Source organism: Hemicordylus capensis, chromosome 2 (assembly GCF_027244095.1).
Source record: "Hemicordylus capensis ecotype Gifberg chromosome 2, rHemCap1.1.pri, whole genome shotgun sequence".
NCBI classification, from domain to species: domain Eukaryota; kingdom Metazoa; phylum Chordata; class Lepidosauria; order Squamata; family Cordylidae; genus Hemicordylus; species Hemicordylus capensis.
The window spans coordinates 64,683,898-64,709,015 of NC_069658.1; the positions used below are offsets into that span (position 1 = coordinate 64,683,898).

Consider the following 25,118-nt stretch of genomic DNA (forward strand, 5'->3'; position numbering starts at 1 on the left):
AGGACACCCACCATACTTCAGATAGTGGGGGAATGCAAAGGAGTGAAGATCACAGATGGGTTTAATAGGGAAGAGACAATTATTGAGACACCTTGGTTCAGGCTGCTTAGGACCTTAAAGATCATTAAAACCAGCAGTTTGAACTGAGTACAAAAACAAATTGGCAGCCAATGGAGCTGGTAAGGACTGGCATGATGATCTAATCTGCTGGTTCCCGTTAAAATATTGGGTGCCATATTCTGGACTGATAGAGGTTTCCAGCTTGTCCTTAAGAGTACGTCTCCATAATGAATATTACAGTAGTCCAGCCTATAACTAACCAGAACATGAATGACTGTGGTGTTACAAGGCAGCCTCCCCTAAAATCCTGAGTAATTCCCTTAGCTTTAAAGTATAGGGTGTGTACATGTATAGGATGCGGATATGAGCAAGTGCAGTAACAGTGGTCAGGTGTGGTTTCTTGGAGGAAAGGGCACAGCTGACATACTAGAAGGCACTCTTAGGTACTGTTGCCACCTGGGCATCCAGAATGAATGGATGCAGGACTATCTGCAAGTACAGACCTGCTGTTTTAGTGCCACCCCTATCTAGATCAGGTTGCATTCCTTATCCAGAGCCAGGACCCTCAGCTAATAGTTGTATGGATTAAGTGTGTGTGTGCGTGCGCCCATGCACATGCATTTTCACCTCATCTATTCAAAAAGCTGACCCTAGACACTAATGAAGAACTTGTATTGCTTTTGCAGGGGTCAGATGACAGAAATAAGAGTATTGGAACATAGGAACATAGGAAACTGCCATATACTGAGTCAGACCATTGGTCTATCTAGCTCAATATTGTCTGCACAGACTGGCAGCAGCTTCTCCAAGGTTGCAGGCAGGAATCTCTCTCAGCCCTATCCTGGAGAAGCCAGGGAGGGAACTTGGAACCTTCTGCTCTTCCCAGAGCGGCTTCATCCCCTGAGGGGAATATCTTGCAGTGCTCACACATCAAGTCTCCCATTCATATGCAACCGGGGCAGACCCTGCTTAGCTATGGGGACAAGTCATGCTTGCTACCACAAGACCAGCTCTGCATATTGATAAGACACTAAAGCCCAAATTTCTGCACGGCCTTACCCAGCAGTGTCATTTGGATGTTAAAAAAACAACATTGGGGAAAAGCTTGATCTCTGTGGAGCTTTATAGGCTAGAGTCCATGGGGTAGAACAGCAGTCCCTCAGTACCACTACCTAAGACCTACTGACTAGGAAGGAATGAAACCATTGCAAACAGGTGTATCATAATCCCAACGTAGCAAGATACCCTGGTCATTAGTACAAAAGCTGCGAGAAGCCAGGAGGATCAACAGGGTTGCATTTCAAATTCTATGTGAAATATTTGCTGATAGACAAAATTCCAAGGGTAACCGTGGCTAAATTCTTGTCGCCAGTTGCTATGAGGAAGCAACTTGTGAATTGAAATTGATGGAAGTACTGTTCCGTGGCTCTGGGGTAGGGGTTATTTTTGATCATCTGAGGTGTTTTTGTTATGCTCCCATATCTTTGTTTCTGGTCTGTTGACAGCAATAAATTTACTGACTGACCACACCTTAATGCAATCAGACTACTGTTCTGAATTGGCACACATAAAGCCCTGCTGCCTTTGTGTTCTTGCTGACTGCTGCTTGTGCATCCACAGGGTTGCATGACTCCCAATAACAAGTCATTAGCATGTCTGCTTCTGTCATTGAGAACCCCTGCAAATTCCCCATTTGGGAGACCTCGTGCCCTTTTGTTTTCTATGGTCCCTGTCATTGGCTCAAGCACTTAAGACCATGTGTTCCAAATGTGAAATTCCTAGGTGTGCTCTCTGCCCAGTACTGCCCTGGAACTTTCCAGCTCAGCACTTCTCTTTGCACTCACTCCTCCTTGGTCTCAGTTTGTGACATACATAGTCTAGGTATCACAGCCTGATACTCAGACCCTTAGGAGTCTGCCCTGAAGCTTTGAAGACTTCTTTCCCCCTCAGTGAAGGTCATACTGTGGCATAAAACCCTGGATCTCCCTGCCTGAGATCCACCTTTTGCATCACTTCAAATCCAGCAGATTAGAAATGTAAACCACTCTTTCTTTTTCTCCCCTTCCCCCCCCCCCCTCACTACCCAGACTATGGGGAAAACACCTATATTGAGCAGCAGTGATATAGGAAGATGCTGAAAGGCATAATCTCATAGTGCATGGGAGATGTCAATGGCAAACCCCTCCTCTATTCTACCAAAGAAAAACCGCAGGGCTCTGTGGTTGCCAGGAGTCAACATCAACTTGACGGCACTCTTTACCTTTACTATTTCAGGGCAAAGTAATTCCGCAACTTTTGTATGGGGTAGAGATTTGGGGGTGGAATGTAAAAGTGAGTGAGAACTTAGAAATAGTCCAGAACAATTTCCTGAGGAAAACTGGACAGCCTTCCAGAAGACCATCTAGTTAAATCATGCTATTGGCACTACCAAGCGTGGAATCAGTGGGCAGATATGCTATCTCATATTCTGCAAATGTACTCTTTCCCTTCACTAGAGGAACTGAAGTCCTGGGGTAGAGGAAGAATCTGTAATTGGCTCCATGAACAGGATGCCAGCCGAGAGGCTGGTTTGTTCCAACATTCAAAGTTTTCCCTATGGTATCTTCACATCAAGAAAAACAGATTCACTTCACAGTACAAACTCAACCTCACCAGCACACCACTAAGGAAGGCATTTACCAGTTTACATTTTCAAACCATCCCTTCAGCATATCTTTAATTAATTAATTAACACATTTGTATATCGCCCAGAAAGCAAGTCTCTGGGTGGTTTATAACAAAAGTAAAAAGGTTAACACATTACAACAATTTAAAATTTAAACAATGTTAAAACTATTTAAACCCATCAAACTATTAAAACAGTATCTAATTAAAAGCCTGGGTGAACAAATGTGTCTTGACTTCCTTTTTAAAAATTGTAAGAGATGAGGAGGTTCTTATTTCAGCAGGGATCACGTTCCAAAGCCTAGGGCAGCAATGGAGAAGGCCCATTCCTGAGTAGCCACCAGACGAGCCAGTGGCAACTGCAGATGAACCTTTCCTGATGATCTCAATGGGAGGTGTGGCTCATAGTGAAGAAGATGTTCTCTTAAATACCCAGGGCCTAAGCTGTTCAGGGCTTTATAGGTTATAACCCAAGACCTTGATTTTGCCCGGAAACCTATCGAAAACTGTTCAAGAAAGGCCATGTCCTTGCTCTTGTACTAGAACCCTAAGGGTTGTCTTCCGCTTTGGACATGGCACCATCTGCATCTGACCTGGAATATATATTGCTCCCTAGGAGTAAGCTGCCTAATTTCATATGGCAACAGAAGTAATTACTTCATTAAATAAATAAATAAAATAATTAATGGAGCTAATTTAGGCCAGCTGTGACTCTGCCAGTCGTGGCTTCTCTTTCCCTCCTTTCCTTCCTCCAGCAGTAACAGCTGGGAGTTCTGGTGAGGTGGTTATGATATCATAACCACCTCACCAGAACTCCCAGCTGTTACTGCTGGAGGAAGGAAAGGAGGGAAAGAGAAGCCACGACTGGCAGAGTCACAGCTGGCCTAAATTAGCTCCATTAATTATTTTATTTATTTATTTAATGAAGTAATTACTTCTGTTGCCATATGAAATTAGGCAGCTTACTCCTAGGGAGCAATATATATTCCAGGTCAGATGCAGATGGTGCCATGTCCAAAGCGGAAGACAACCCTTAGGGTTCTAGTACAAGAGCAAGGACATGGCCTTTCTTGAACAGTTTTCGATAGGTTTCCGGGCAAAATCAAGGTCTTGGTTATTCCCTATTCTCCTTCCCTATTCTCCAGAAGTTTATTGGCATGGATGCTCAAAGCATAGGCTATTTTATCTTGAGTAATGTAGCTTAATGGCACTCTAAACTACTATTTGTCCAAATTAAACCTAACTGTATGAATGTTGTGGTATATGAATACATTACAAAATCTTCTTTACTCCTGTGGGGAATTTCCAGTGAGAAGCATTGAGTTGTAAAACTGTTTCCTGTGTATGATGCCTCTACTTAAAGCCATTGGCTTGCATATAGAACAATGATGCACAAGTGCAGTAAGAAAGAGTAGCCTAACAGAATTAACTGTACCAGTGCAGTGGGAGAGTGGCAATATTTGACACCTTCTCCTTCCCCAGGAAGCCCTCTGTGCCACCCAAAAATATGTACACAGAGATATATTTTCAAGTGGTTTCCTGGAAAGGGGAAGGTGTCGAATTGCCCCTTTTCCCCGTTACACCAGTGCAGTTAGTTGGGAGGTTCTGTTAGGCTACTCTCTCACTGCACCAGTGTATTTCTGTGTGTCATAACATCATCCCCGCTGGATCTGACTCAAGGCCTGTCTAGTCCAGCATCCGGTTTCATACAGTGACGCACCAGATGCCTCCAAGAAGCTCACAGGCAAGAGGTGAGGGCATGCCCTCTCTTTTGTTGTTGCTCCCCTGCAACTGGTATTTAGAGGTATTTTGCCTCTGCGGTTGGAGCTGGTCTATAGCCACCAAACTAGTAGCCATTGATAGACCTGTTCTCCATGAATTTGTCCAAGCCCCTGTTAAAAGCAACCAAGCTAGTGGCCATCTCCCCATCCCATGGCAGAGAATTCCAAAGATTAATTATGTGCTGTGTGAAAAGCGACTTCCTTCTATTAGTCCTAAATTTCCCAACCTTAAGTTTCATGGGATGACCCCTGGTTCTAGTGTTGAGAGAGGGAGAAAAATCTCTCTGTCCACTCTCTCTATTCCATGCATAATTTTATATGCTTCTATCATGTTTCCCTATCGTCACCTCTTTTCCAAATTAAAAAGTCCCAGATACTGTAGCCTAGCCTCATAAGGAAAGCACTCCAGGCCCCTGATCATCTTGGTTGCCCTCTTCTGTACCTTTTCCAGTTCTACAATGTCCTCCTTCAGATACAATGTCCAGAACTGTACTCAGTACTCCAAATGTGGCTGCACCATAGATTTGTATAAGGCAGTGCTCCCTGTAACAGGGGTTCCCAGATGTTCTGGACTACAACTCCCAGCATTCCCAATTGCAGTGGCCTTTGGCTAGGGATTATGGGACATGTAGTCCACAACATCTGGGAATCCCTGTTACAGGGAACACTGGTATAAGGGTATTATAATATTAGCAGTTTTATTTTCAATCCCCTTCCTAATGATCCCTAGCATGGAATTTGCCTTTTTCACAGCTGTCACGAGCTGAGTCGACACTTTCAACGAGCTGTGCACTACAATCCCAAGCATTCTCTCCTGGTCAGTCAGCTCAGACCCCACCACTGTATATGTGAAGTTGGGTTTTTTTGGTTTTTTGTACAATATGTATCACTTTACACTTGCTTACATTGACCCGCATTTGCCATTTTGTCGCCCAGTTTAGATATATCCTTTTGGACCTCTTCACAATCTATTTTAGGTTTCACTACCCTAAATAGTTTAGTGTCATCTGCAAATATGGCCTCTTTGCTGCTTTGGCTTATCTGTTAATACCCGCATGTGAATTTGCCTAGTCTATGTGAGAGTAGTTATTACAGCTCTGTCTCTCTTTGATGCCTCTCTGATTTGCTTCTTCAGTTCCAGGTCACTCTCAGTGTTTTGATCCAGAGAACGATAGCACATTCCTAGTAACACGTTTCCTTTCATTCCTCGTATTGTTACTACTAATGATTCTGTGGAGGACTCCGGTCCCCCTAAGTTTTCTAGCTTGTTGGATACTGTCCCTTCTTTCATATATAGTGCTAAGCCACCCCTCCCTTTCCTTTCTGTAGAGTTTGTATCCAGGAATCGTTAGTGTCATGCTGTGTGTGACCAGTGTCACACTGGCCAATGTATATGGTACAACTTCCATATAGAAGGCTATTGGAAGTATTTCCAATGGTGGTGATTTAATATGGCTCCTGTAATGGATAAGAGCCACTCACAGTGGATAGCCTTGATCTCCACACTACCCCATTGGACATTGTTAACTGTAGCTGGTGCAAAAACCTTTCCAGCACTCTGGGACATCCACTTGGTAACAATTTATTGCTTATAACAGCTGCTGTGTAGAGATGTGACCATAGAGAAGCATAACAAGTTGCTTTTTACTTGAGTACTGAACATGGGACTCGACACTTGGTATGGAAATATGAGATATGTTACACAGTTATTCACCGTGTAATATGTTCCTTTTTTAGATCGAATTCAGTTACCCAGGAATATGATTGAAAACAGCATGTTTGAGGAAGAGCCTGATGTGGTTGACTTGGCTAAAGAGCCTTGCTTGCATCCTTTGGAGCCGGATGAAGTGGAGTATGAACCAAGGAGTTCCCGTCTCCTAGTGCGTGGTCTTGGAGAGCATGAATTGGACGAGGATGAGGAGGATTATGAGTCATCAGCCAAGCTTCTGGGAATGTCTTTTATGAATAGAAGCACAGGCCTGCGCAATAACAATGCTGGTTACAGGCAGACTTCAGATGGGTCTTGCTCTGCACCATCTGTCAGGACCACAGTGATTTGTGTCATTGTTCTTGTGATTGCTCTGTCTGTAGTAATGGCAATCTATCTTCTTCCCAAATGTACCTTTACCAAAGAAGGCTGTCATAAGAAAAACCACACAATGGAACTTATATATCCTTTGGCAACAAATGGAAAGGTCTTTCCATGGGCGAATATTAGGCTTCCAAACACTGTTATGCCAATACACTATGATATTGTTTTGCATCCGAACCTAACAACTATGATATTTTCAGGTTCAGTTCAGATAACTGTGAAAGTCCTCCAGAGTAGTCAGTATATCATACTTCATAGTTCAAAACTGAACATTACCAAGGCAACCCTTGCTTCACCAGGCTCGAGCCAGCCAAAATCAGTTGACTTGTTGGAATATCCAATAAATGATCAGATTGCAATTTCAGCATCAGAGGCCCTCCTTACAGGACAAGTCTATATTATCAGCATGGAATTTTTTTCTAATTTATCGAACAGTTATTCTGGGCTTTACAGAATTGGCTACAAGGACGACCATTCAGAAAAAAGGTAAATGTAGAAAACAATTTATTTCTGCCTTGTTTTGCATCTCCTCATGTGCATATAATGCATGAATTAAAGTTGTGTTCTCAGTGATGCAGTTACCATGGCTGAATATTTTCTTCACTCCATTTAGCTAACCCCTAAAGATGTGTACCAAAATAGGTGTTGAAGAGAATGATACAGCCCAACTCAAAAACTGTCTACTGATTCATAGTTCAGTTCAGTTTACTATTAAATTATCCCTGCTGTTGTCGATTAGGAAATTCCAGTCTGAGAAGAATGTATTTTTCTTTTACTAGAATCAGTATACACAAAAGTAACTTTTACATGGATTTGTTCTCAAAATCTTTGTTCTTCAGTTATTACGAGAACTCTGTGTATGTATGATGGGACTAATGTTGGCTTATGGCAACTGCGTCCCATTGACAGATGTTGGTGTATTGTGGGAACCTGATCACATACTACAATTATAACATATGCACTGGTTTGTAGTTGCATCAAAAATTGAATTTTGAACATGTTTTGGTTAACCTCAGTGTTCTGTTCTAATACTTTAGGGGAAGCAGATGTGTGGCAAGGTTCACTAAGACAGGGCAGGAATCAGAAGTCTAGATGCAGCTGGTGGAAATCTACTCGGAGCAGACATAAGGGTGGCTCTGGAAACATTCTTTTAAGGATCATGGGAATTGAAATCCTATGAAGTAGGCCAAATATTCGGAACAATTCCAGGGATACCACAATGAATATTTATTCACGTGCACCTAATTCATAGTGATCACTCTGACAAATCTTTCTGCTTCCTTCCTTGAACAGATGGGTAACCAACTGAGGACTATAATGATTTGTCCTTAATTGCTTTGAATTTTTGTTTTTAAAACATGTTTGCTTTTAGTATATTTAGAAATAATTTGATGACTACTTGTGCTTTTTGTCAGGTGGCTTGCAGCAACTCAGTTTGAACCCCTGGCAGCAAGGTCAGCCTTCCCCTGTTTTGATGAACCAGCATTCAAAGCCACTTTTCAAGTCAAGGTCAACCGAGAGAAGCAATATTCTGCTCTGTCAAATATGCCAAAGGTACAGTTATGTCATTCACTTGTTCTTTTTGGAAGTGGGATGGGTGTTCATACTATGCTCTGGTGTGTGTATATAGTTACATGTCCAGCTTTGCACTGGAAAACAGAATTTTGCTGTTTGGTACAGAATGCTGATATGAGATTGTCTGCTTTAACTTTTCATGTAGAGATAAATTTGAGAACATACGTGCAATGTTTGAAATTTCATTGATTAAATAACTTGGGTATTCTGCTAGACCACATTTAAATTCAATCTAGTATTCAGTTTTCCACAGTGGCTACCTGGATGCTTCTAGGCAGGAATCCACAAATTTAAGTTTGGCTCACTAGTCAGACATTATTTGTGGCCGTCACCAATCCCCTCTCTTCCCTTGGATCCTTTTGTGGCACACAAGCAAGAGGTCTTAGAAAAGTGGGCCTTTTTTCATCTTCACTGGGATATGGAGGTGGTAAGCAGTGTTCTCTCTAACAGGGATTCCCAGATGTTGTTGACTACAACTCCCAAAATCCCCAAACAAAAGCCATTTCAGCTGGGGATTCTGGGAGTTGTGATCAACAACTTCTGGGAATCCCTGTTAGAGGGGACACTGGTGGTAAGAGTTAGTGGGAGTCTTTTAACTGTTCTGAAAGGGATTTCTGCTGTTCCTTATCTTCTCAAAAACAGTAGTGGAAATGAGTCATCTGGTGAGGAGCTCTGTGTGGTGCTGAGTGTCCCATTTGCCAGAGGGCTCAGGGCACTTGTCACTGATGAGCTGGCAAGTGGATTTATAGATGCTTGCTTCGGGGGAGCCCGTGAGTAGGCGTGTGTCCGAACCGGTCCGGCGGCCATTCTATAGAATGGCCGAACTGCCGGACCGGTTCTGCCCTGGTTGGTCCGGGTCCGGGTGGGGGGGGGTATTGCTTTAAGGGTGGGAGGGCTTGTTTACCCCTACCGCGCCTCTTTGCCCCCGCCAGTGGCCGTAATCTACTGTAAAATTGGGGTGCTGGAAACCAGCCGCCCCAGCCGCCGCCGCCGCTTCCGCCGCGCCCCCCCCGCGAGCAAATTAGAGATAAAAAAGGCTACTGCCTACAAGGAAAGGCTACTGCCGCCCTGCCGCCCCCCCACCCGCCACCCGCCACCCCCCCACGAGTGCTCACCAAGTTAGAAGAACTTAGAGAGGAGCTCGCGAACAGAGCTCCTCTCTTATCGAAGCCTCCGGCCCAACTGGGGCCTTGGGCGTGTGCGCACGCGGACTAGAGCTCTTTATCCTATAGAGCTTTTGCCGGAGGCCCGGTCTACCCGCCGGGAGGAAGCTTCCCGGCGGGTAGGCTTCTTCCTGGCGGGTAGACCGGGCCTCCGGCAAAAGCTCTATAGGATAAAGAGTTCTAGTGCGCGTGCGCACGCGCCCAAGGCCCCAGTTGGGCCGGAGGCTTCGATAAGAGAGGAGCTCTGTTCGCGAACTCCTCTCTAAGTTCTTCTAACTTGGTGAGCACTCGTGGGGGGGAGGTGGGTGGCGGGTGGGGGGGCGGCAGGGCGGCAGTAGCCTTTCCTTGTAGGCAGTAGCCTTTTTTATCTCTAATTTGCTCGCGGGGGGGGGCGCGGCGGAAGCGGCGGCGGCGGCTGGGGCGGCTGGTTTCCAGCGCCCCAATTTTACAGTAGATTACGGCCATTGGCGGGGGCAAAGAGGCGCGGGAGGGGTAAACAAGCCCTCCCCGCCCTAAAAGATAGGCTCCCCTTTGGTGCTGGTCCGGACTGTTCCGGACCATGCACATCACTACCCGTGAGCAGGGCATGAAGCTAATAGCCTTCTTATGTTGCTTATCCCTGCAACTGGTATTGCATTTTGTAACAAGCTCTGTGCTTGCAAGTAGAAATATAGTAAGATGCTGTGAACCTCTAACTGGGACTCTCTACTCTCTGTGCCCATGTTGTAGTTGAAGAAGGGCTAGATTATCTTGCTGTGGTCATAAGAAGCTGCTTTATACAGAGTAGGACCATTGGTCCATCTAGCTTATTCTTGTCTATACTGACTGGCAGCAGTTTTCCAAGGTTCCAGGCAGGAACAGCCCTGAGATGCCAGGATTGACCTTGGGACCTTCTGCGTGAAAAGCAGTTTTCTAGTCCAAGATGGAGGCCTTAGCTTTTTAGTTCTGCAAATAGCTGGACTCCCTTGATATCCTGTTTTTGTGTTTTCAGAATGCAACCAAAATTCTGGCTGATGGAATAGTTCAAGATGAGTTCTCTGTGAGTTTGAAAATGAGCACTTACCTGGTAGCCGTCGTTGTTGGAAACTTGACATATATCAGTAAGGAAACAAACAAAACTCTGGTATGTTGTTTGACTTCCAGCCCTTGTACATAAATTGACTCTTTCCTTCTTAATATTTTGCTAGGATATTCTTAAGAAGTACTTGCAGTATGTGGAATAAGTGGCATTTCTTAGTTTGTGTCTGCACAGAAAGTAGTTTGGCTCAGGCTAAGACACCACATTGCTGGCTGGTTTCCCAGCTGCTATAGTTTTATGTCAAGTCAAATTATTAGGTAGGGCCCCAACATTCAACTAAACTGATTTAAACCATAAGAATATGCTTTTGCCAGTCTGGTGGAGAGGATTTGTATTATGAAGGACCTCGGAGAAGGAAGGGTAGATGCTTCCTTGTTTCTGCTGGCATGGGCAAAAGATCTCATTGCGAATAGATATGATGTATGTGATGACAGCAAGCATCTCTCAAGTTCTCTGTTTTCCCAGTCCAAGTGATAAGCCAACTTTAGCTCCCCATTTTTCTCATCTGCTCTCACCTTTCTGAATGTTTCCAAGCCCAAAACGGACCTATTAGCAGACACTTCTGGAGCTACCTAGCAAATAACATTGAGCTAAATTTTGAACAAGTCTCTATTAATACAGTGGAAGTTGCTCCTTTGTCAGAACTTACTCTCTTTTAGATGTCATGAAATGCAAAATAATTTGTATGTTAAACAAATAAGTGGTTATAAGGGATATAGAAGCAGTCCCGTCATTTGAAGAGCAGAAATGTGAGCAGTCTTACAAATGCTTTGTTATCCAGCATAGTAATAATTACATTTATGACTTTATATTTTTTACTCTTTGAAAGGCTAGACAAAGCCTACACATCCTTTTGAGACTTTCTTTGCCTTATGTCCCTCTCCTCTCTTCCATTGTGACAGGTATCTGTCTATACTGTACCACAAAAGTCAGGACAGGCTGAATATGCCTTGGACACTGCAGTGAAGCTTCTTGAATTTTATCAGAAGTATTTTGGTATACTATATCCGCTTAAAAAATTAGGTGAGAGATCCTGTGTGCTCTTCTTTGTGGGACTATTTTAACACTTTGCAGAAATCCATTATATTACAGTTTTTGAAAGTGTTGGAGGAGGGGCAAGTTTTAGGAAGCCCTTGGGACTCTTTTTCTGAGTCTTTCCTCTGGTAGTTTGAGTTAACTTATTTTCAGAGTCTGATGTGGCTCACAGAGTTTTGCCCTAATCATTTCATTTAGAACACACTATTTCATAGGGGAGATGTTAGATGATGTGAGTGTTATTTATTTATTTATTTATTTAAAGGTCAAGACCAGTACCTTGAATCTAGCCCGGAAGCAGACCGGTAACCACTAGTAGATCCCAGACTTATTTGAAATAGATCTCCAGGACCTTGAGCAGCTTGAAAATTGTAAAAAAGAGATAATTCTCTAATGTGGATTCATGGCTAGCCTTGGGCTTCTCTCTGTCGCAGTGTTCCACTCTGTCTAATGAACATTAATTGGTTACCTCTGTTCAGATATCTGGCTATTTGAGGGGTTTTGAAATTAAAATCCCTTTATCTGTAGATAGATTGGGTTTTTTTTTAACAAGCTGCTGTTTTGCAACTGGCTCCTTCTACCCAAGCTACCAGTGCAGTGTTAATTTCTTAGTGTCTTTAATTCTAAGGGGTGCATTCTGCCTATGCTCCTCACATTTAAGTACTTTATTTTGTATTAGGAAGTGTGAGGAGGTCAGTGAATACCAGGGGCATAGCAAGGTTGGAGTGGGCCCAGAGACAAGATTTTAAAATGCCCCCCTCCCGAAGTTCAGCTCATGAAGTAAAGAAATATTAAATGAGGCTGAATACTGGTAACAAAAAGCATAGTAAAATGTATTTTGTATGTACATGTACATATAACCTATGTGCCACAACAGAACATCATCCTAAATTATTTTTTAAAAGGTTTTGTAAATTGTGGACGATGCAAGTCATTTAATGGTACTAGAGAAAGACATGCTGTTCTGGTAGCTCCAGGTCTTAACACCCACATCAGTTTCAGAGGATAAATACAACTGAAGGAAGCCCGGGCGGGTGTGCGGCTGGGGGAGTCAGTCATGTGACTTGCCTCTGGGGGGGGGCCCAAGGCAGTGGGCCCCCAGACAACTTTCTCCCCTTGCCCTGTTATAGTTACGCCCCTGGTGAATACTGGTGTTAAAGAGGCCATGAGCCCTTTCTCACAATCATTGAGAAAGGGCAAGAGGGTTAGCAGGGAGGAAGCCTTAAAAAGCTTACCTCCCCACAGACAACCGAGGGCTCCTTCTTGTGCGAGCTGATTGCTCGCCCACACAATTGCTGGTTACTGTATAGAGGGTTGTGATGCGTCCTCCCCCCCCGGAACTCCCATAGTGCACCACATGAGTGTGTGGTGCATTATGGGGATCCCCCCCTCCGCTCCCTGAAGCCGACCAGGAGCCCCACAGTCTTCTAGCTCCAGCTGCTTGCATTGGGGCCAGAAGATAATCCAGAAAATGGGGTTAGGAGATAGCAAAATCAGGATGTTTGGTATGCTTAATAAGCATTAAGATTTATCAATGTTGGCTTTAAAAAAAAATCATGGTTACTCTTTGTGCAGATTTGGTAGCTATCCCTGACTTTCAGGCTGGGGCTATGGAAAACTGGGGTTTGATCACTTTCCGAGAGACAACACTCCTCTATGATAACAAAACCTCTTCAGCAATGGATAAAAAGAGAGTAACCACAGTGATTGCTCATGAGCTGGCCCACCAGGTATGACGTGCTTTCAATCTCCTCTGTTATTGCAGGAATTCTTGTTTCTAAATTATTGCACTTCTGATTCATGTTGTTGACTTACAAGAGAACTTGCCTTTTAGTGTTTGCTTATTCCTGTATTCTCATAAAATTATACCAATTTAATAGGCTTCCCCTTTGATACACCTTTAGCCCAAAGTGGTTTTTCTCCTCCTCCTCCTCCTCTAGTGAGAACAGTTCAGTCATATACTTATGCAGTATTACAGCAACTCTATTGTGACAGCCTTCAAGGATCGTATTGACTTATACTGAAACTTCTTATAAGCAAAAAGAGTGAGAGAAACTGCAAGTTAGATCTGAAAGAGGATGCACTTGACTGCACATGTTATCTTTCATACAAGGGGAAATAGAAAAGATGGCAGCGATAACAAAGTGCTAGGTCACAAAATGATTTGCTTGTGTTAAAAGATTGCAGTGGCAGAGTTCTAGGGATAATGTGAAATGTCTGCTTAAATTTATAGCAATTAAATGTAACCTCTCTTCAGAATTGTCTTCAGACTAGAGGTGATTGCAGCCGGAGGGGGGTGGGGAAGGGATGCCAGTTTACAACTATATGCCCTGCAGGTGAGATGCTTGTTACACGGTTGTTAATGCATTGTAAGCTGCCAGACCAGAAAAGTCCTAGATATAAACACCTCTTTAGCTTTAATGTGGCTTTGTTGGGCGAGGGAGTAGTGTAGTGTATATAGTCTTAGAAGTCAGAGCAGGGCAGGTGGTTGACTTCCATCAGGGCAGCAGGAAACAGTGCAGTCTGTGGAGGTGATAAATTGGTTTCCTGTTAAGAAACCTTGCTGTTTTTCTAATATGTGGATACAGTATTTGAAGCCAAGGACCAAAGCAGCACTTTCTGAAGGTTTTATTGTTTACACCTTTTGGCCCCAGCTTTTGATATGGTATCTAATAATGGTAATGTGTTCCTTTTTGCATTTTCAGTGGTTTGGCAATCTAGTAACTATGGAGTGGTGGAATGACCTGTGGCTCAATGAAGGGTTTGCCACTTTTATGGAATACTTTGCCATGAAGACGATTTTTCCAGATTTATGTACTGTAAGTGCCTTGACGGGGTGAGGAGGGTTACAATTTTTGAAATTGACTTTGTATTCCTCTTTTAGAACCTAGGTAATGTTGTATATTTTGTAAGTCTGTGGTTTAGAGAAGAAAATGATAACTGAAGTTTATGGTTCAAGAAAAATTGCTTTTTCTTAAGTACCAGCTATGGTAGAGTTCAGCATTCAACTCTTTAAAGACTCCATGAGAACAGTATCCCCTTTACTTTCACTGTTTCCTTGCATGCAAGAGAATGCATCTCGCTTCTACAGTGTTTCTCCTAGATCTCATCAGGAAGGGTAATTTAGTTGCCTAATCTTTTGTTCCATCCCTTGTCTAGCTCAACAAGTAAAAGGCAAATTAAAAATTCCTGTATTCAGCTAGGGAGAGCTGTGTCAGATGGAAGAAACTGTGCTTTTCCTCCAAATAACCAAAAATGGCTGGTACAACTCACAACAGTATTAGTTGTAATTACTACAGTAGTAGTAGTACTACTACTACTACTACTACTTATAGTGCTTACATTTGTTACAAATATTTGTACACCGCTTTTCAACAAACAAAAAAAGTTCACAAATCAGTTTACATTAAAAAAAAAAAAAGATGGTTCCTTGTCCCAAAAAGGGTTACAATACAAAAAGAATCACAAGGTAGACACCAGCAATAGCCACTGAAACACTGTGAGGTTGAATAGAGAGAGTTGTTCTTCCCCTGTTAAAAACAATGTTTGCCCCTATAAAAAGTACCTTTTTGCTTAATTAGCAGGGTAAAGTACTCATAAAATCGAACAGAGACTTGCTTCTTCTGCTCTGGGTTCAGCACACAACAGAGGCTTCCTTCTTAAGTGATTTTTTCCCCTCTTAAGTGATTTTTCCCCCTTTCCATCTAGGTGCCTGAGTGGGCCCAGATCAGGGCTTGACAAATCCCATACACCAGGGAGCCATGGCACCTAGAAATGTAACCATGATGCTTAGACTAGGATATTCAGAGTGATTGAATGAAATCTTTCAACCAAAGAGAAGCCCAGATAGATAGATAGATAGATAGATCTGACCCAGGTAATCACAGAAGTAGTTGGGCCATTCAGGCACCTAGTAAGACAGCTCCCACCCACCCCACCCCCCGCCAGACTCAGAATGGCTGTGGACATTTACCTGGGCCACTTACAGTAGGCACCTAGATAGATGGGTAAAGGGGGGAAAATGTTCTCTTCAAAAATGAAGCCTCTGGTGCTGCTTCTAGAGCAAAGAGGAAGCCAGGCAGCCTGTCTCCTTCCCCACCTAGTTACAGGTGAGGAAGAGAGGGCAGGGCAGGGGAGGGTGTCCAGCAGACACATCAAAATATCTGTGAGTTCTGGAATGACAGCAGGGATCTTAGCTGGAGATTAGGCTTTCAGAAGCTCCCACTGTTGTTGCGGAACTTCCTCTGACCGAGGGAATGTCAGCTTAGACATGTCAGTCAAGCTGACATGACTGTCTAATATTTACAGCTAGAATTCTTAATGTAAGGCATTGTTCAGTAAGCATATTTTTGAATTTAATTTTCAGTCCGGATCCCTTTAGTTACTGAGCAATATTTGGGTCAGGAATGCCCCTTATGGGTTGCATGTTGACATCCTGGGGCAATGACACACAGAGAACTGGCATTTCTGATAAGTTGTTGAAGAAGGGGAAAGTGGGGCAGGGGAGGAATTGCTGGTCTGTTGATCTGCACTGCAGAAGGTCTTGGAAATGCTGCCACATAGATGAGCCCAAGCCAATGGTCTCCTCCTATAGCCCCACATACTAGGGGGGACAAATGCTGCCCACCCCCTTTCTCTTAATTATTCAGGTTTGCAAAGCAATATTCATTTTGAACGATGGATTCTTATGTTCCAGGTACATGTTTACTTCCCTGGTGTTGTTAGTTTGTGCTTATGGGAACTAAGTCAAGAATAAAACTGCTGGAGGTTTTGCTAGTGTTTAAAGCAGATCAAAATAAAGATAGAGAGCTTAGCTGGCAGCTGCTGTCATCTCGGGACAAGTAGACTAAAAGACAAATACAGTAAAAGAAGGGAGGACTGAGCCTCATGGGCTCACAGGGCTGCAGTGTTTGGGAAGGAGGAGTGTTTGGAAGCACCATTTGAATGTCTGTGGAGAATTGTGTTGATAAATATTACGTTCCATAAGCTCTTACTGTGCTATAAGAAATTGTGTTTAGGCACACATAGAGCACCATGCATGTACATTGCTGTCCTGAAGAAATGAGATTTCACCACTTGGTGGTGCCAGATTGCTTTTATTAAAATACATTTCTCTTCCTGTGTGGGTGAGTTAAAACTTTACTAATTGACCAATGCTATTTACTATCTCCACCCCGCCTCTTCCTGCCTTTTTCTTAGCAAAGTATGGCCATTTGGAGCTGGTCTTGAACCGTGGGGGCCTCTGCACCCAGAGCTCTCTGCCTGTGGAATATGTATTCAGGAACTGGGCCTAAAAGTGTATGTGTTAAAATCTGGCTATGGGGCACACCAGTCTGTTTTCAGGTTTTTGAATGCACTAATAATAGCTAGTTTTAAAAGGAAGGAGTTGTAATGTTCTTCCCAGATGAAGCTAGTGAAACATGTTCCTGGCTCCTGTTACAATCTGCAGTACCAATTGCAATTATAGATTGTGGGCACTGCAAGGCTCTGTATTGCATGCAGCAAAATGAAGACTGAAGAACAATCTATATCTTACATCTAAAATATTGAAATGGACTGTGGCCCATATGCTAGTAAGTTATCCATTTTATCGTTTGCAACCTGGTCAGTTGGAATTCTATCCCGGTGTTTCAACCTGCACATCTTTCCTGGGAAGCAAAAATTTCAGGCTTGTGTGCTGTATTAAGGCCTTGCCAGGTATAAGCGAAGAGACCAATGTGACTTGAGCAAAGTGAGGCTCGGGGAAAGAAGAGGAGATTGGAAGTGAAGTTGGTCACTATATAAACAATCCACTCTCCAGTTTTCAGAGCCATAAAAGACAAATATACTAAAGGAGAAAAAGAAAAAGTGGACTGAGCTACATGGGCTCACCACTGCTTTAATGTTTAGGAAGGAGGGACACTTGGAAGCAACACTTGGACATCTGTGGAGAATTGTGGTGATAGAGAAATATTATGTTCCATTAAAACTTCCTTCACTATGAGAAGTTGCATATATGTGCATGCACCCAGCACTACGCATGTACATTGCAGACCTGAAGCAAGCCACAAGTGTGGCCAGGAAACTTCATCACTTAGAGCTCCTAGTGTACCTATCTAGGAGCATCTGGCAGCTTGTTCCCCAAGCCCCTATTACCCAAGCTACTCTGGAGAGAGTAGGAATAGAACTACATGTGAAGACTTGGTGAAAAACAAGCTGTTAGAAGTGTTTAGGCATGTATGAGAGCACGTCCAGCTAGCTACTCTGGATTGCCATGCTGGGATATGGCTAAGCAGCAGCAGCAGCAGCTTCAGGGGAATGGTTAGGAGAACAGACCTCTCATAATTGCTCTGCACCATGTTCTTTGTGTACACAGGAAGCAGGATAGTGATCTTGGAGCTCCCTACTCATTTGGGTAGAGCAATAGGCCCCCTACTTCCTAATTTGTCATTGAACATTACGATAGGTTTTGAAGAAGAGTAACCATAGTGAGGCATAGTTAAGATGCTAACAAAAGCACTAATTTGTCCAGCATCAGAAATGCCATGTGCCTTTTGTGTCTTCATGTTGTATTACATTCATGTCACATTGGTCTGGAAAAGGGAATGTATCAAAAGACGGAAGCTATTTCTCCAGATTGGTGGTGAAATAGTATTTACTGATCAAATTCCTCAAATTAGTAATTGTTCAGTTGAATTTAAATTTCTTCCCTTTCTTCAGGATGATAACTTTCTAGATGACCGATTTAAGACCATGGTGAAGGATTCCATGAATTCATCTCACCCCATCTCGCTTGCTGTCCAGTCACCAGAAGAGATTGAAGAAATGTTCGATGCTGTTTCCTATGGCAAGGTAACATCAAAAGTCTGGCCAATGTGCTTTTAATAAAATTTTAAATGCACTTGCAAAGTTCATAAAATATGTTTCAAATCACATTCTTTAGTGTGGGCAGCAACAGGTCAGGAGCTAAAGGGGGAGAAATGTGTTGGGGTGGGATGGGAGGGAGATGGTGAGAGGATTACCTAATAGAAAACACACTCATCTATGTGAGCAATTTTTGATCTGAAATCTCAGCCAAACTTAATCAAAAACTTGGCTTCGGGGGGAAAATGGTTTTAAAAGAGGAAGTTCTTGCTCATACACATTTTCACTGAAATACCAGGTTACGCAGTGCGGACACAATGTTTTCTGAGTTCTCTTGACTGCGATTATGAAATCGAGAGCACCCCGTGGAAGCATCCTAATGCATATACTTTTTTAGGATGTCAGTCACTGTACTTTTGTAAAGATTGACTTGTAAATGCAAGATGGTGACTTCCTATCCACATTTGATTATTTGCGAACATAGGAAAAAGTGGATTGGTAACTGAATCGATCTTGACTTCAGTACACATACATAACAGTTAAAATTATCCTATAAATGTGTAAAAAACAGATGTATGTGAACTGATATTTTTTCCTTTTGCTATTTCCAATCAGTCCCAATCACTTCTGGCCGGACCACATCTTGCTCAAATTAGAGGAATGGCTGAGAGCAGCTTTTACCTTCACATCTGTTAGCATGGCTAGAGGTGAAGTTTCCAGCATATCCCGAGCTGTTGATATGGGGGAATGGGGGCTCATAATATGAGGAGATATGCTTCTGAAGCTTAGCTATGTTTATCTTCAGCCATCTCCAGCTGCTCATGATCTTCAGGCCCTTTCCAACCTGCAGACATCTGGAAGCATCAATAAATGCAAAATGAAAGCGTGGTGGAGGCTGCTTTAAATTACTCCCTGTTGCATCCGCCTCTGTGTGGCAAGCCATTCCTGTGCCATAGCTGACTATATGGATTCCCCCCCTCCCGCCTGCCGACTGCTGCAGCTCTGCCCCCTGCCCCCTCTGCCATTAGTGGCTTGAGGTACTAAGTATCCCATTTGCATGTAAACCGCTCTCCACATGGAAGAAGCTACAGCAGGGCAGTTTAAAGTGACTTACATGTGGCAGCTGCTTCATGTTCATTGATCTCCACTGGTATAAGACTGATGAAGCTCACAGAATTCTGGTCACTGTTGACATTAGTTTGCCTGTTTTGTCACTTGACTCAAGCAGAAAGAATGTTATTACTAAATTTCATTGGAAAACTGCATACAAGTACAATAAAGACACTCTTTATTTCTCTCCATGTTTTCATCCCTGTGCAAAGTGGAACTACACTCTACCTGAAAAAAATAAGCTTTGGCTTATGTGTTTAGTATTTTGTACCTTTGCTGATACCTGTGCTGGTATCTTTAGATACACATTGCACAACTAGAATAGCAAAATTACTGCTGTATAGTTTAACAAATAGTTCTGGTAAGAACTAATCTGCCTACTTTCTGTTCACTATCCCTACAATTGGAGTAAATTTGGTCCAAATCAGTTAGGTAGTTCACAAGTTAGCCCACTTGCGCCTCAAATGTTCATGTGTCCACCATCTTGATTGGTGTGGTTGCCTTTGAGGTGTCCCTACAACTGTACCAAATTTGGTCCAAATTGGTTTCTATTTGCATCTCAAACATTCACATGTCCACCATCTTGAATTGGGGTTGAATAACATCATTACAGATCACATCGCTGAGGTTTCCCTATGTATCATTCACCACAACTGTACCAAATTTGGTTCAGATTGGTCAGACGATCCACAAGTTAGCCCACTTGTGCCACAAATGTTTACATGTCTGCCATCTTGAACTGGAGTGGATGACATCATCACAAACTATGCCATTTAGGTGCCATGTGCCCCTACAACTGCATCCAATTTGGTTCCTAGTGGTCCAGGTATTGTAAAGTTTATAGTCTCTCACACACACACACACACACACACACGATGCTGGGTGATCTCATAAGTTTACTTTCCTTAAGGAAATTAGGTTAAAAATATCTGGAAAAATGTTTGCTCAAAGGCATAGTATTCCTGTGTCCCTGAAACCAGTGCCAATTTGATCCCTGGTGCCACCTGAGATGTCTCCATGACACCGCCTCAATACTGATGCACTGGCATCTGGGAGCATGACTAGCGTTTGCAAATGCACTGCCCATACACCTGTACTTCTCATCTAACCAGTGTTCCACTAACCCCTGCTAACTTGGTACCCCTGCTAACTGGGCAAAGAGGCACCTTTTAATGTGGTGATTCTCTTTATTTAGCAGAGGGAGAATAACTGGCCCTATCCAGCCCCCAGCACAGTACCTCCAGTGACTGTTGTGGGTGTCTATCTTGTGTTTCATTTTAGATTGTGAGCCCTTTGGGAACAGGGATTCTTCTTATTTATTTATTATTTCTCTGTATAAACCGCCCTGAGCCATTTTTGGAAGGTCGGTATAGAAATTGAATAAATAAAATATGGAACCACTCTAGGTTCCTAGCTTCCTAGAGAAAGGAAAACATGCAGGCAACTAGTGAAGTACTGACTAGCCCAGAAATGCAAGTGCACAGGCAGTGCGTTCCCCAGTGCTGTCCATAACCCTGATGCCATTTCATCAGCACCAGGGCAGTGTCATGGCAGCATCTCAGGTGGCACCAGGGATCAAATTGGCACTGGTTTCAGGGACCATGTGGGCGTTGAAGGCATGGCCAGCAATGGGGCATGTACCACCTGCCCCCTGTCTGTATTTCCCAGCTACGTGGTGGGTGGGTGGCAGGATCCCTATGTTATCAAACACAGGCTGTTGCCTCATTGGCGAGCCACCCTTGCCTGGAACTTTTCCTGTTTTAATTTTCTGTGTTAATTGAACTCTGCTCTGGGAAAGATAATTTGTTACATAACTTTTGAAAATAAATGCACTAACATTTATTTCTTTGTACAGGACTGTAGTAGGATGCCTTTAAGCTCCAGAACACTCTTATATGGAAGCTGAACCCTATAGATGTTGTTTAACTTGTATTCCAAAATTAACAATCTGTGGTTGGGTCAGTGTTGAATTGAATGGTTGACATGATGCGTAGCTTTTGGAGGACACAGGAAGAGCTCTGCTCTTGCAAGAATTTAGCAATGTTTTAGGTTTGTGTCTGCTTGCCATATAGCTGTAGGGCCTAGGGAGATAAGGGCGGGGGAAGTGATTTTTGCTTCTCTCTCCTCCCTGCAGAAGCCCTCTTTGCACCCAGGAAGATGTCCACAAGGATCTTGCAATCTTCATGGACATCTTCCTGGATGTAGGAATTGGGGAGAGAAACAAAAACCACTTTCCCCCTTCCTTTGCACTTGCATGATAGCAGATTCTTGCAAGGACGGAGCTCTTGCTCCATCCTTCTAAGGCCGTGTGCAGCATGTCAGCCAACATTTTTTAAAATTCCTCTTTCATTTATTTTACTGAATGAGTTTACAAAAAAATGTCAATTTGCATTCCTCAAATGATCTAACACTTCTACTATACCAAGTATCTCTTCCCAAAAAGGATCCTGTTTGAACAAGTGTGTCTGTGAAAGAGCCAGTTTGTATGCACATATAACTGTGCATTACAGGTAACTGTATAAATCTGTAACCTATTTTTCTCAATACAGGGAGCTTCTCTTTTGTTGATGTTGAAAAAATATCTCCATAAGGATATCTTCCAAGCTGGCATCCAAACCTATTTACACAACCACAGCTTGGAGTCTACCCGCAGTGATGATTTATGGGATAGCATGAATAAGGTAACTACCTTGGGCAAGACAGGGTACCTGGAGAAAAGCTGCAATAATATTAATTGGAGCAGTAATGGCAAGTGTGCTGTGAGTGAAATACCCCATCCGTGTCAGTTCCACTGTAACAGTCAGTATGACAACATAGTGATATTGCAAATACTAACCAACAAATAAGTTCATCCAGTAATTTAACATATATAATCGTCAACACTGCACAGTTGCAAAGATGCAGCCTTTGAGCATTGGTACTCTTGTATTTTTTAATACTTGAATGCAAGAAAACAAGAATGTGAATCCTACAGAAGAACATTCATTCCTTCTCTTTACACTCTCTCTCTCTCTCTCTCTCTCATGGTGGTGATATTGTCCAGTATTGCTCCCATTTTAGAGTCAGAAGATTGAGCAACTTACTGAGGCCAAAGTATGAATTCATGACAGAATATTCTTACACATTGGCTAACATACAGAATAATGTTGCTCATTTGGTGCATGTAACAGGAGAGGGGCCATTTTTGCAGTTCCCCGATTATTTTCTGCAGTCCTTTGGGCCTCCCAAAAATATGGTTTTAATTTTGTAGCTTTTCTCTTACATTCAAATTTGCTGAAAGCAGGTTTCCTTTTACTATGAAAATGTGTATGTCCATATGGGTGGACATACATATCTTTCATTCATACCTTTCAGTTCCAACAAGCTACAGCTTTTAAAAAGCCACTTAAAATACATCTATTTCACATGTGACTTGGCAGGATTATCCAATGAAGCAGTTACCGAAACAGCAAGCAGGTTGTCTTCAGTTCTCTGTAAATGTACCATCTTTAAACAAAAAACATGTGTTCTCATATTGATGTTCACAAATTTGCAGTCCAATATAGACTTCTTTCAAATGCTTATCCCTGGGTATCTCTTTAGTGGATCAAAAAGGGAAGTACTGATGTATCTCCTTCATATATCTCCTCTTAAAAAGTGAGGGATTTTTTTTTGTGTGTGTGTGTATCTTCCTAGGCAACAAATGGTACAGTAGATGTAAAAAACCTTATGAAAACCTGGACTACCCAGAAAGGATTTCCCTTGGTGACCATTAAAAAAAATGGAACACAGATCCAGCTGAAGCAAGAGAAATATGGGAAGAATATGGAATTGGAAAATCAGACCATGCATTCAAGGTTTCTTTCTTTTTTCCTCTTTATTTTCATTTGAGTAGTTTTTAACTCTTGTCTGCAGGCTACACTCTGCTTCAGGAGGAGTGTCTGAATCCAAGACTTGCTCTTGAGAGCAGTGAATAAGAAATGAATTGATAGGTTACCTAATAATCAAGATGTATTTATTATGTGTGCTGAAAAATATAGTTCAGACATCTGCCTGGTATGGCAAGGAGATGCTGGATGTGTTGGAAGTCTGGTCCTTGGGGAGGATTAGAAAAGAACTGCAGTTTCCTTACCTTCATAGGATTGGTTCAGAGGAACAGTAGATTTTACCAACCCCTACATGTGATAATGCAGTGGCTGTGGCAAGAGTGTACCTGCTCTGATGTGCCTCAAGGAACACAAGACTAACTCGGCACATTGTTTAATCACATATGGGAAGTGATCATCCAAGTTGTCCCTCTAGATATTCTCTAAAACCCTTTTAAGTTGGTTTAATCTGAACTGGCCCCTAGTGGACCTCAAATCTGGCATAAAACCTATGGATTCAGGAAGTAGTTGCAGCATGTAAACAAAACGTCAGATTTTAAGTTGACCAGGCAGAATGCACTGTGGGACATAATAGCGGTCGCTCTCTCTCACACACACTCACACTTATACACACTCACTCACTTTAGGAGTGGCTGGGCTGTTGATGTGTGGTTGTTGGTAATGTCCTTTGCTCCTTATGTACTTCTCATATTTTTGTTTGCACTTCATAATAGACTACTTTTGTAATGGTCTCCCCCCCCCCAGTTTTAGGAGAATGTATTGTACCTAGGCAGTGCTTGTAGACTTAACTACAAACGAGCAAGCAAGCAGATTAAATTTGGGAATCTGACAGGCTGCATACTAAAATAAAAGACAGATTATTAAAATAGAGCCATTTTGAAGTTGTCCAAAACTGGAAGTGACCTGTGATGGTTTTTCTTTATTTCTTATTTATTTAACATCTTTCTATACTGCCCAAAACATGCATTTCTGGGTTGTTTTCCCATATTACACCAGAAGGGAAAAGTTGGATTGCAGGTTTCCCTTACACATCCTCCAATATACCAGTAATGAAACACTGCAAGTTGTTTCAAAAACTTTTTTTGTTGCTTTGCTGACCCTATGGACCTTTCTTTAGTGGTGGTGTTCAAGAGCAAATGCCTAGAGAGAAGAGCCTACCAAACCCAATACAAAATAGCTGTGTTTGTGTGTACACACACAGACGTGCGCGTGCGCACGCACACACACAGAACTCTTTTTAAATGCTCATTGCACCCTTGTGTCAGTAGTCACAGGATCGTCATAGGATTCCCAGGCGAGGTATGAGGCTTGTTTTAACGATGGTACATATTGGTAGGGTAATGCATACACACAGTATGCAACTTTTCCTTAAAGCTGGAATACATTAACAGTTACTGAGTGTGTTATACTGCAGTCACACATAACCTGAGATTAAAAAAAGAAATGTTTCTTTCCTTCTAGTTATCTGTGGCATATTCCTCTTTCCTACATCACCAGCAATAGCAGCTCATTTAGTACTTCTGAATACATGCTGGACAAAAAGTCAGGTATGTGGTGTTGAAGACTTAAGTTTGCCAACTGTTAAGACAGCATATATATATAGTCTTCTGCTGGAGAGGCCCTGAGCTCAAGTATGAGCATTTTTCACCATTATGGGCATTTAGTCACTGTGGTTAAGTTGGCAGGGGGATAGAATTTTAATGTGTTTGAATTTCATTTCACCCAACTCATTATGCTTTTTATGTAAAGTGCCTGCTCTAAGAGAAGAAAGATAATATGAATTCAGTTAAACTGCATATTTAATTCTGTTACCTTAAGGGATGTACATTGCATATTAAATCAGCAAGTACC

General features: G+C 42.6%; 1 protein-coding gene across 7 annotated transcripts in view; it reads left to right on the plus strand.

The window, feature by feature from the left end:
- The window catches only part of LNPEP (leucyl and cystinyl aminopeptidase), an 82,283-nt gene that overhangs the window by 26,486 nt on the left and 30,679 nt on the right, over nt 1-25,118 (plus strand). For 6 of the 7 annotated variants that reach the window (XM_053296112.1, XM_053296111.1, XM_053296113.1 and 3 more), the window contains 10 exons: nt 6,243-7,083; nt 8,013-8,151; nt 10,327-10,458; nt 11,316-11,436; nt 13,024-13,178; nt 14,154-14,267; nt 18,148-18,279; nt 21,951-22,082; nt 23,077-23,237; nt 24,729-24,814. In XM_053296112.1, coding sequence (XP_053152087.1) covers nt 6,266-7,083; nt 8,013-8,151; nt 10,327-10,458; nt 11,316-11,436; nt 13,024-13,178; nt 14,154-14,267; nt 18,148-18,279; nt 21,951-22,082; nt 23,077-23,237; nt 24,729-24,814 — 1,990 coding nt within the window. In that variant the 5' untranslated portion in view covers nt 6,243-6,265. Of the gene's footprint in view, nt 1-3,813; nt 3,832-6,242; nt 7,084-8,012; nt 8,152-10,326; nt 10,459-11,315; nt 11,437-13,023; nt 13,179-14,153; nt 14,268-18,147; nt 18,280-21,950; nt 22,083-23,076; nt 23,238-24,728; nt 24,815-25,118 lie in introns of those variants that run through there. The other variant, XM_053296116.1, reaches the window with a different exon arrangement.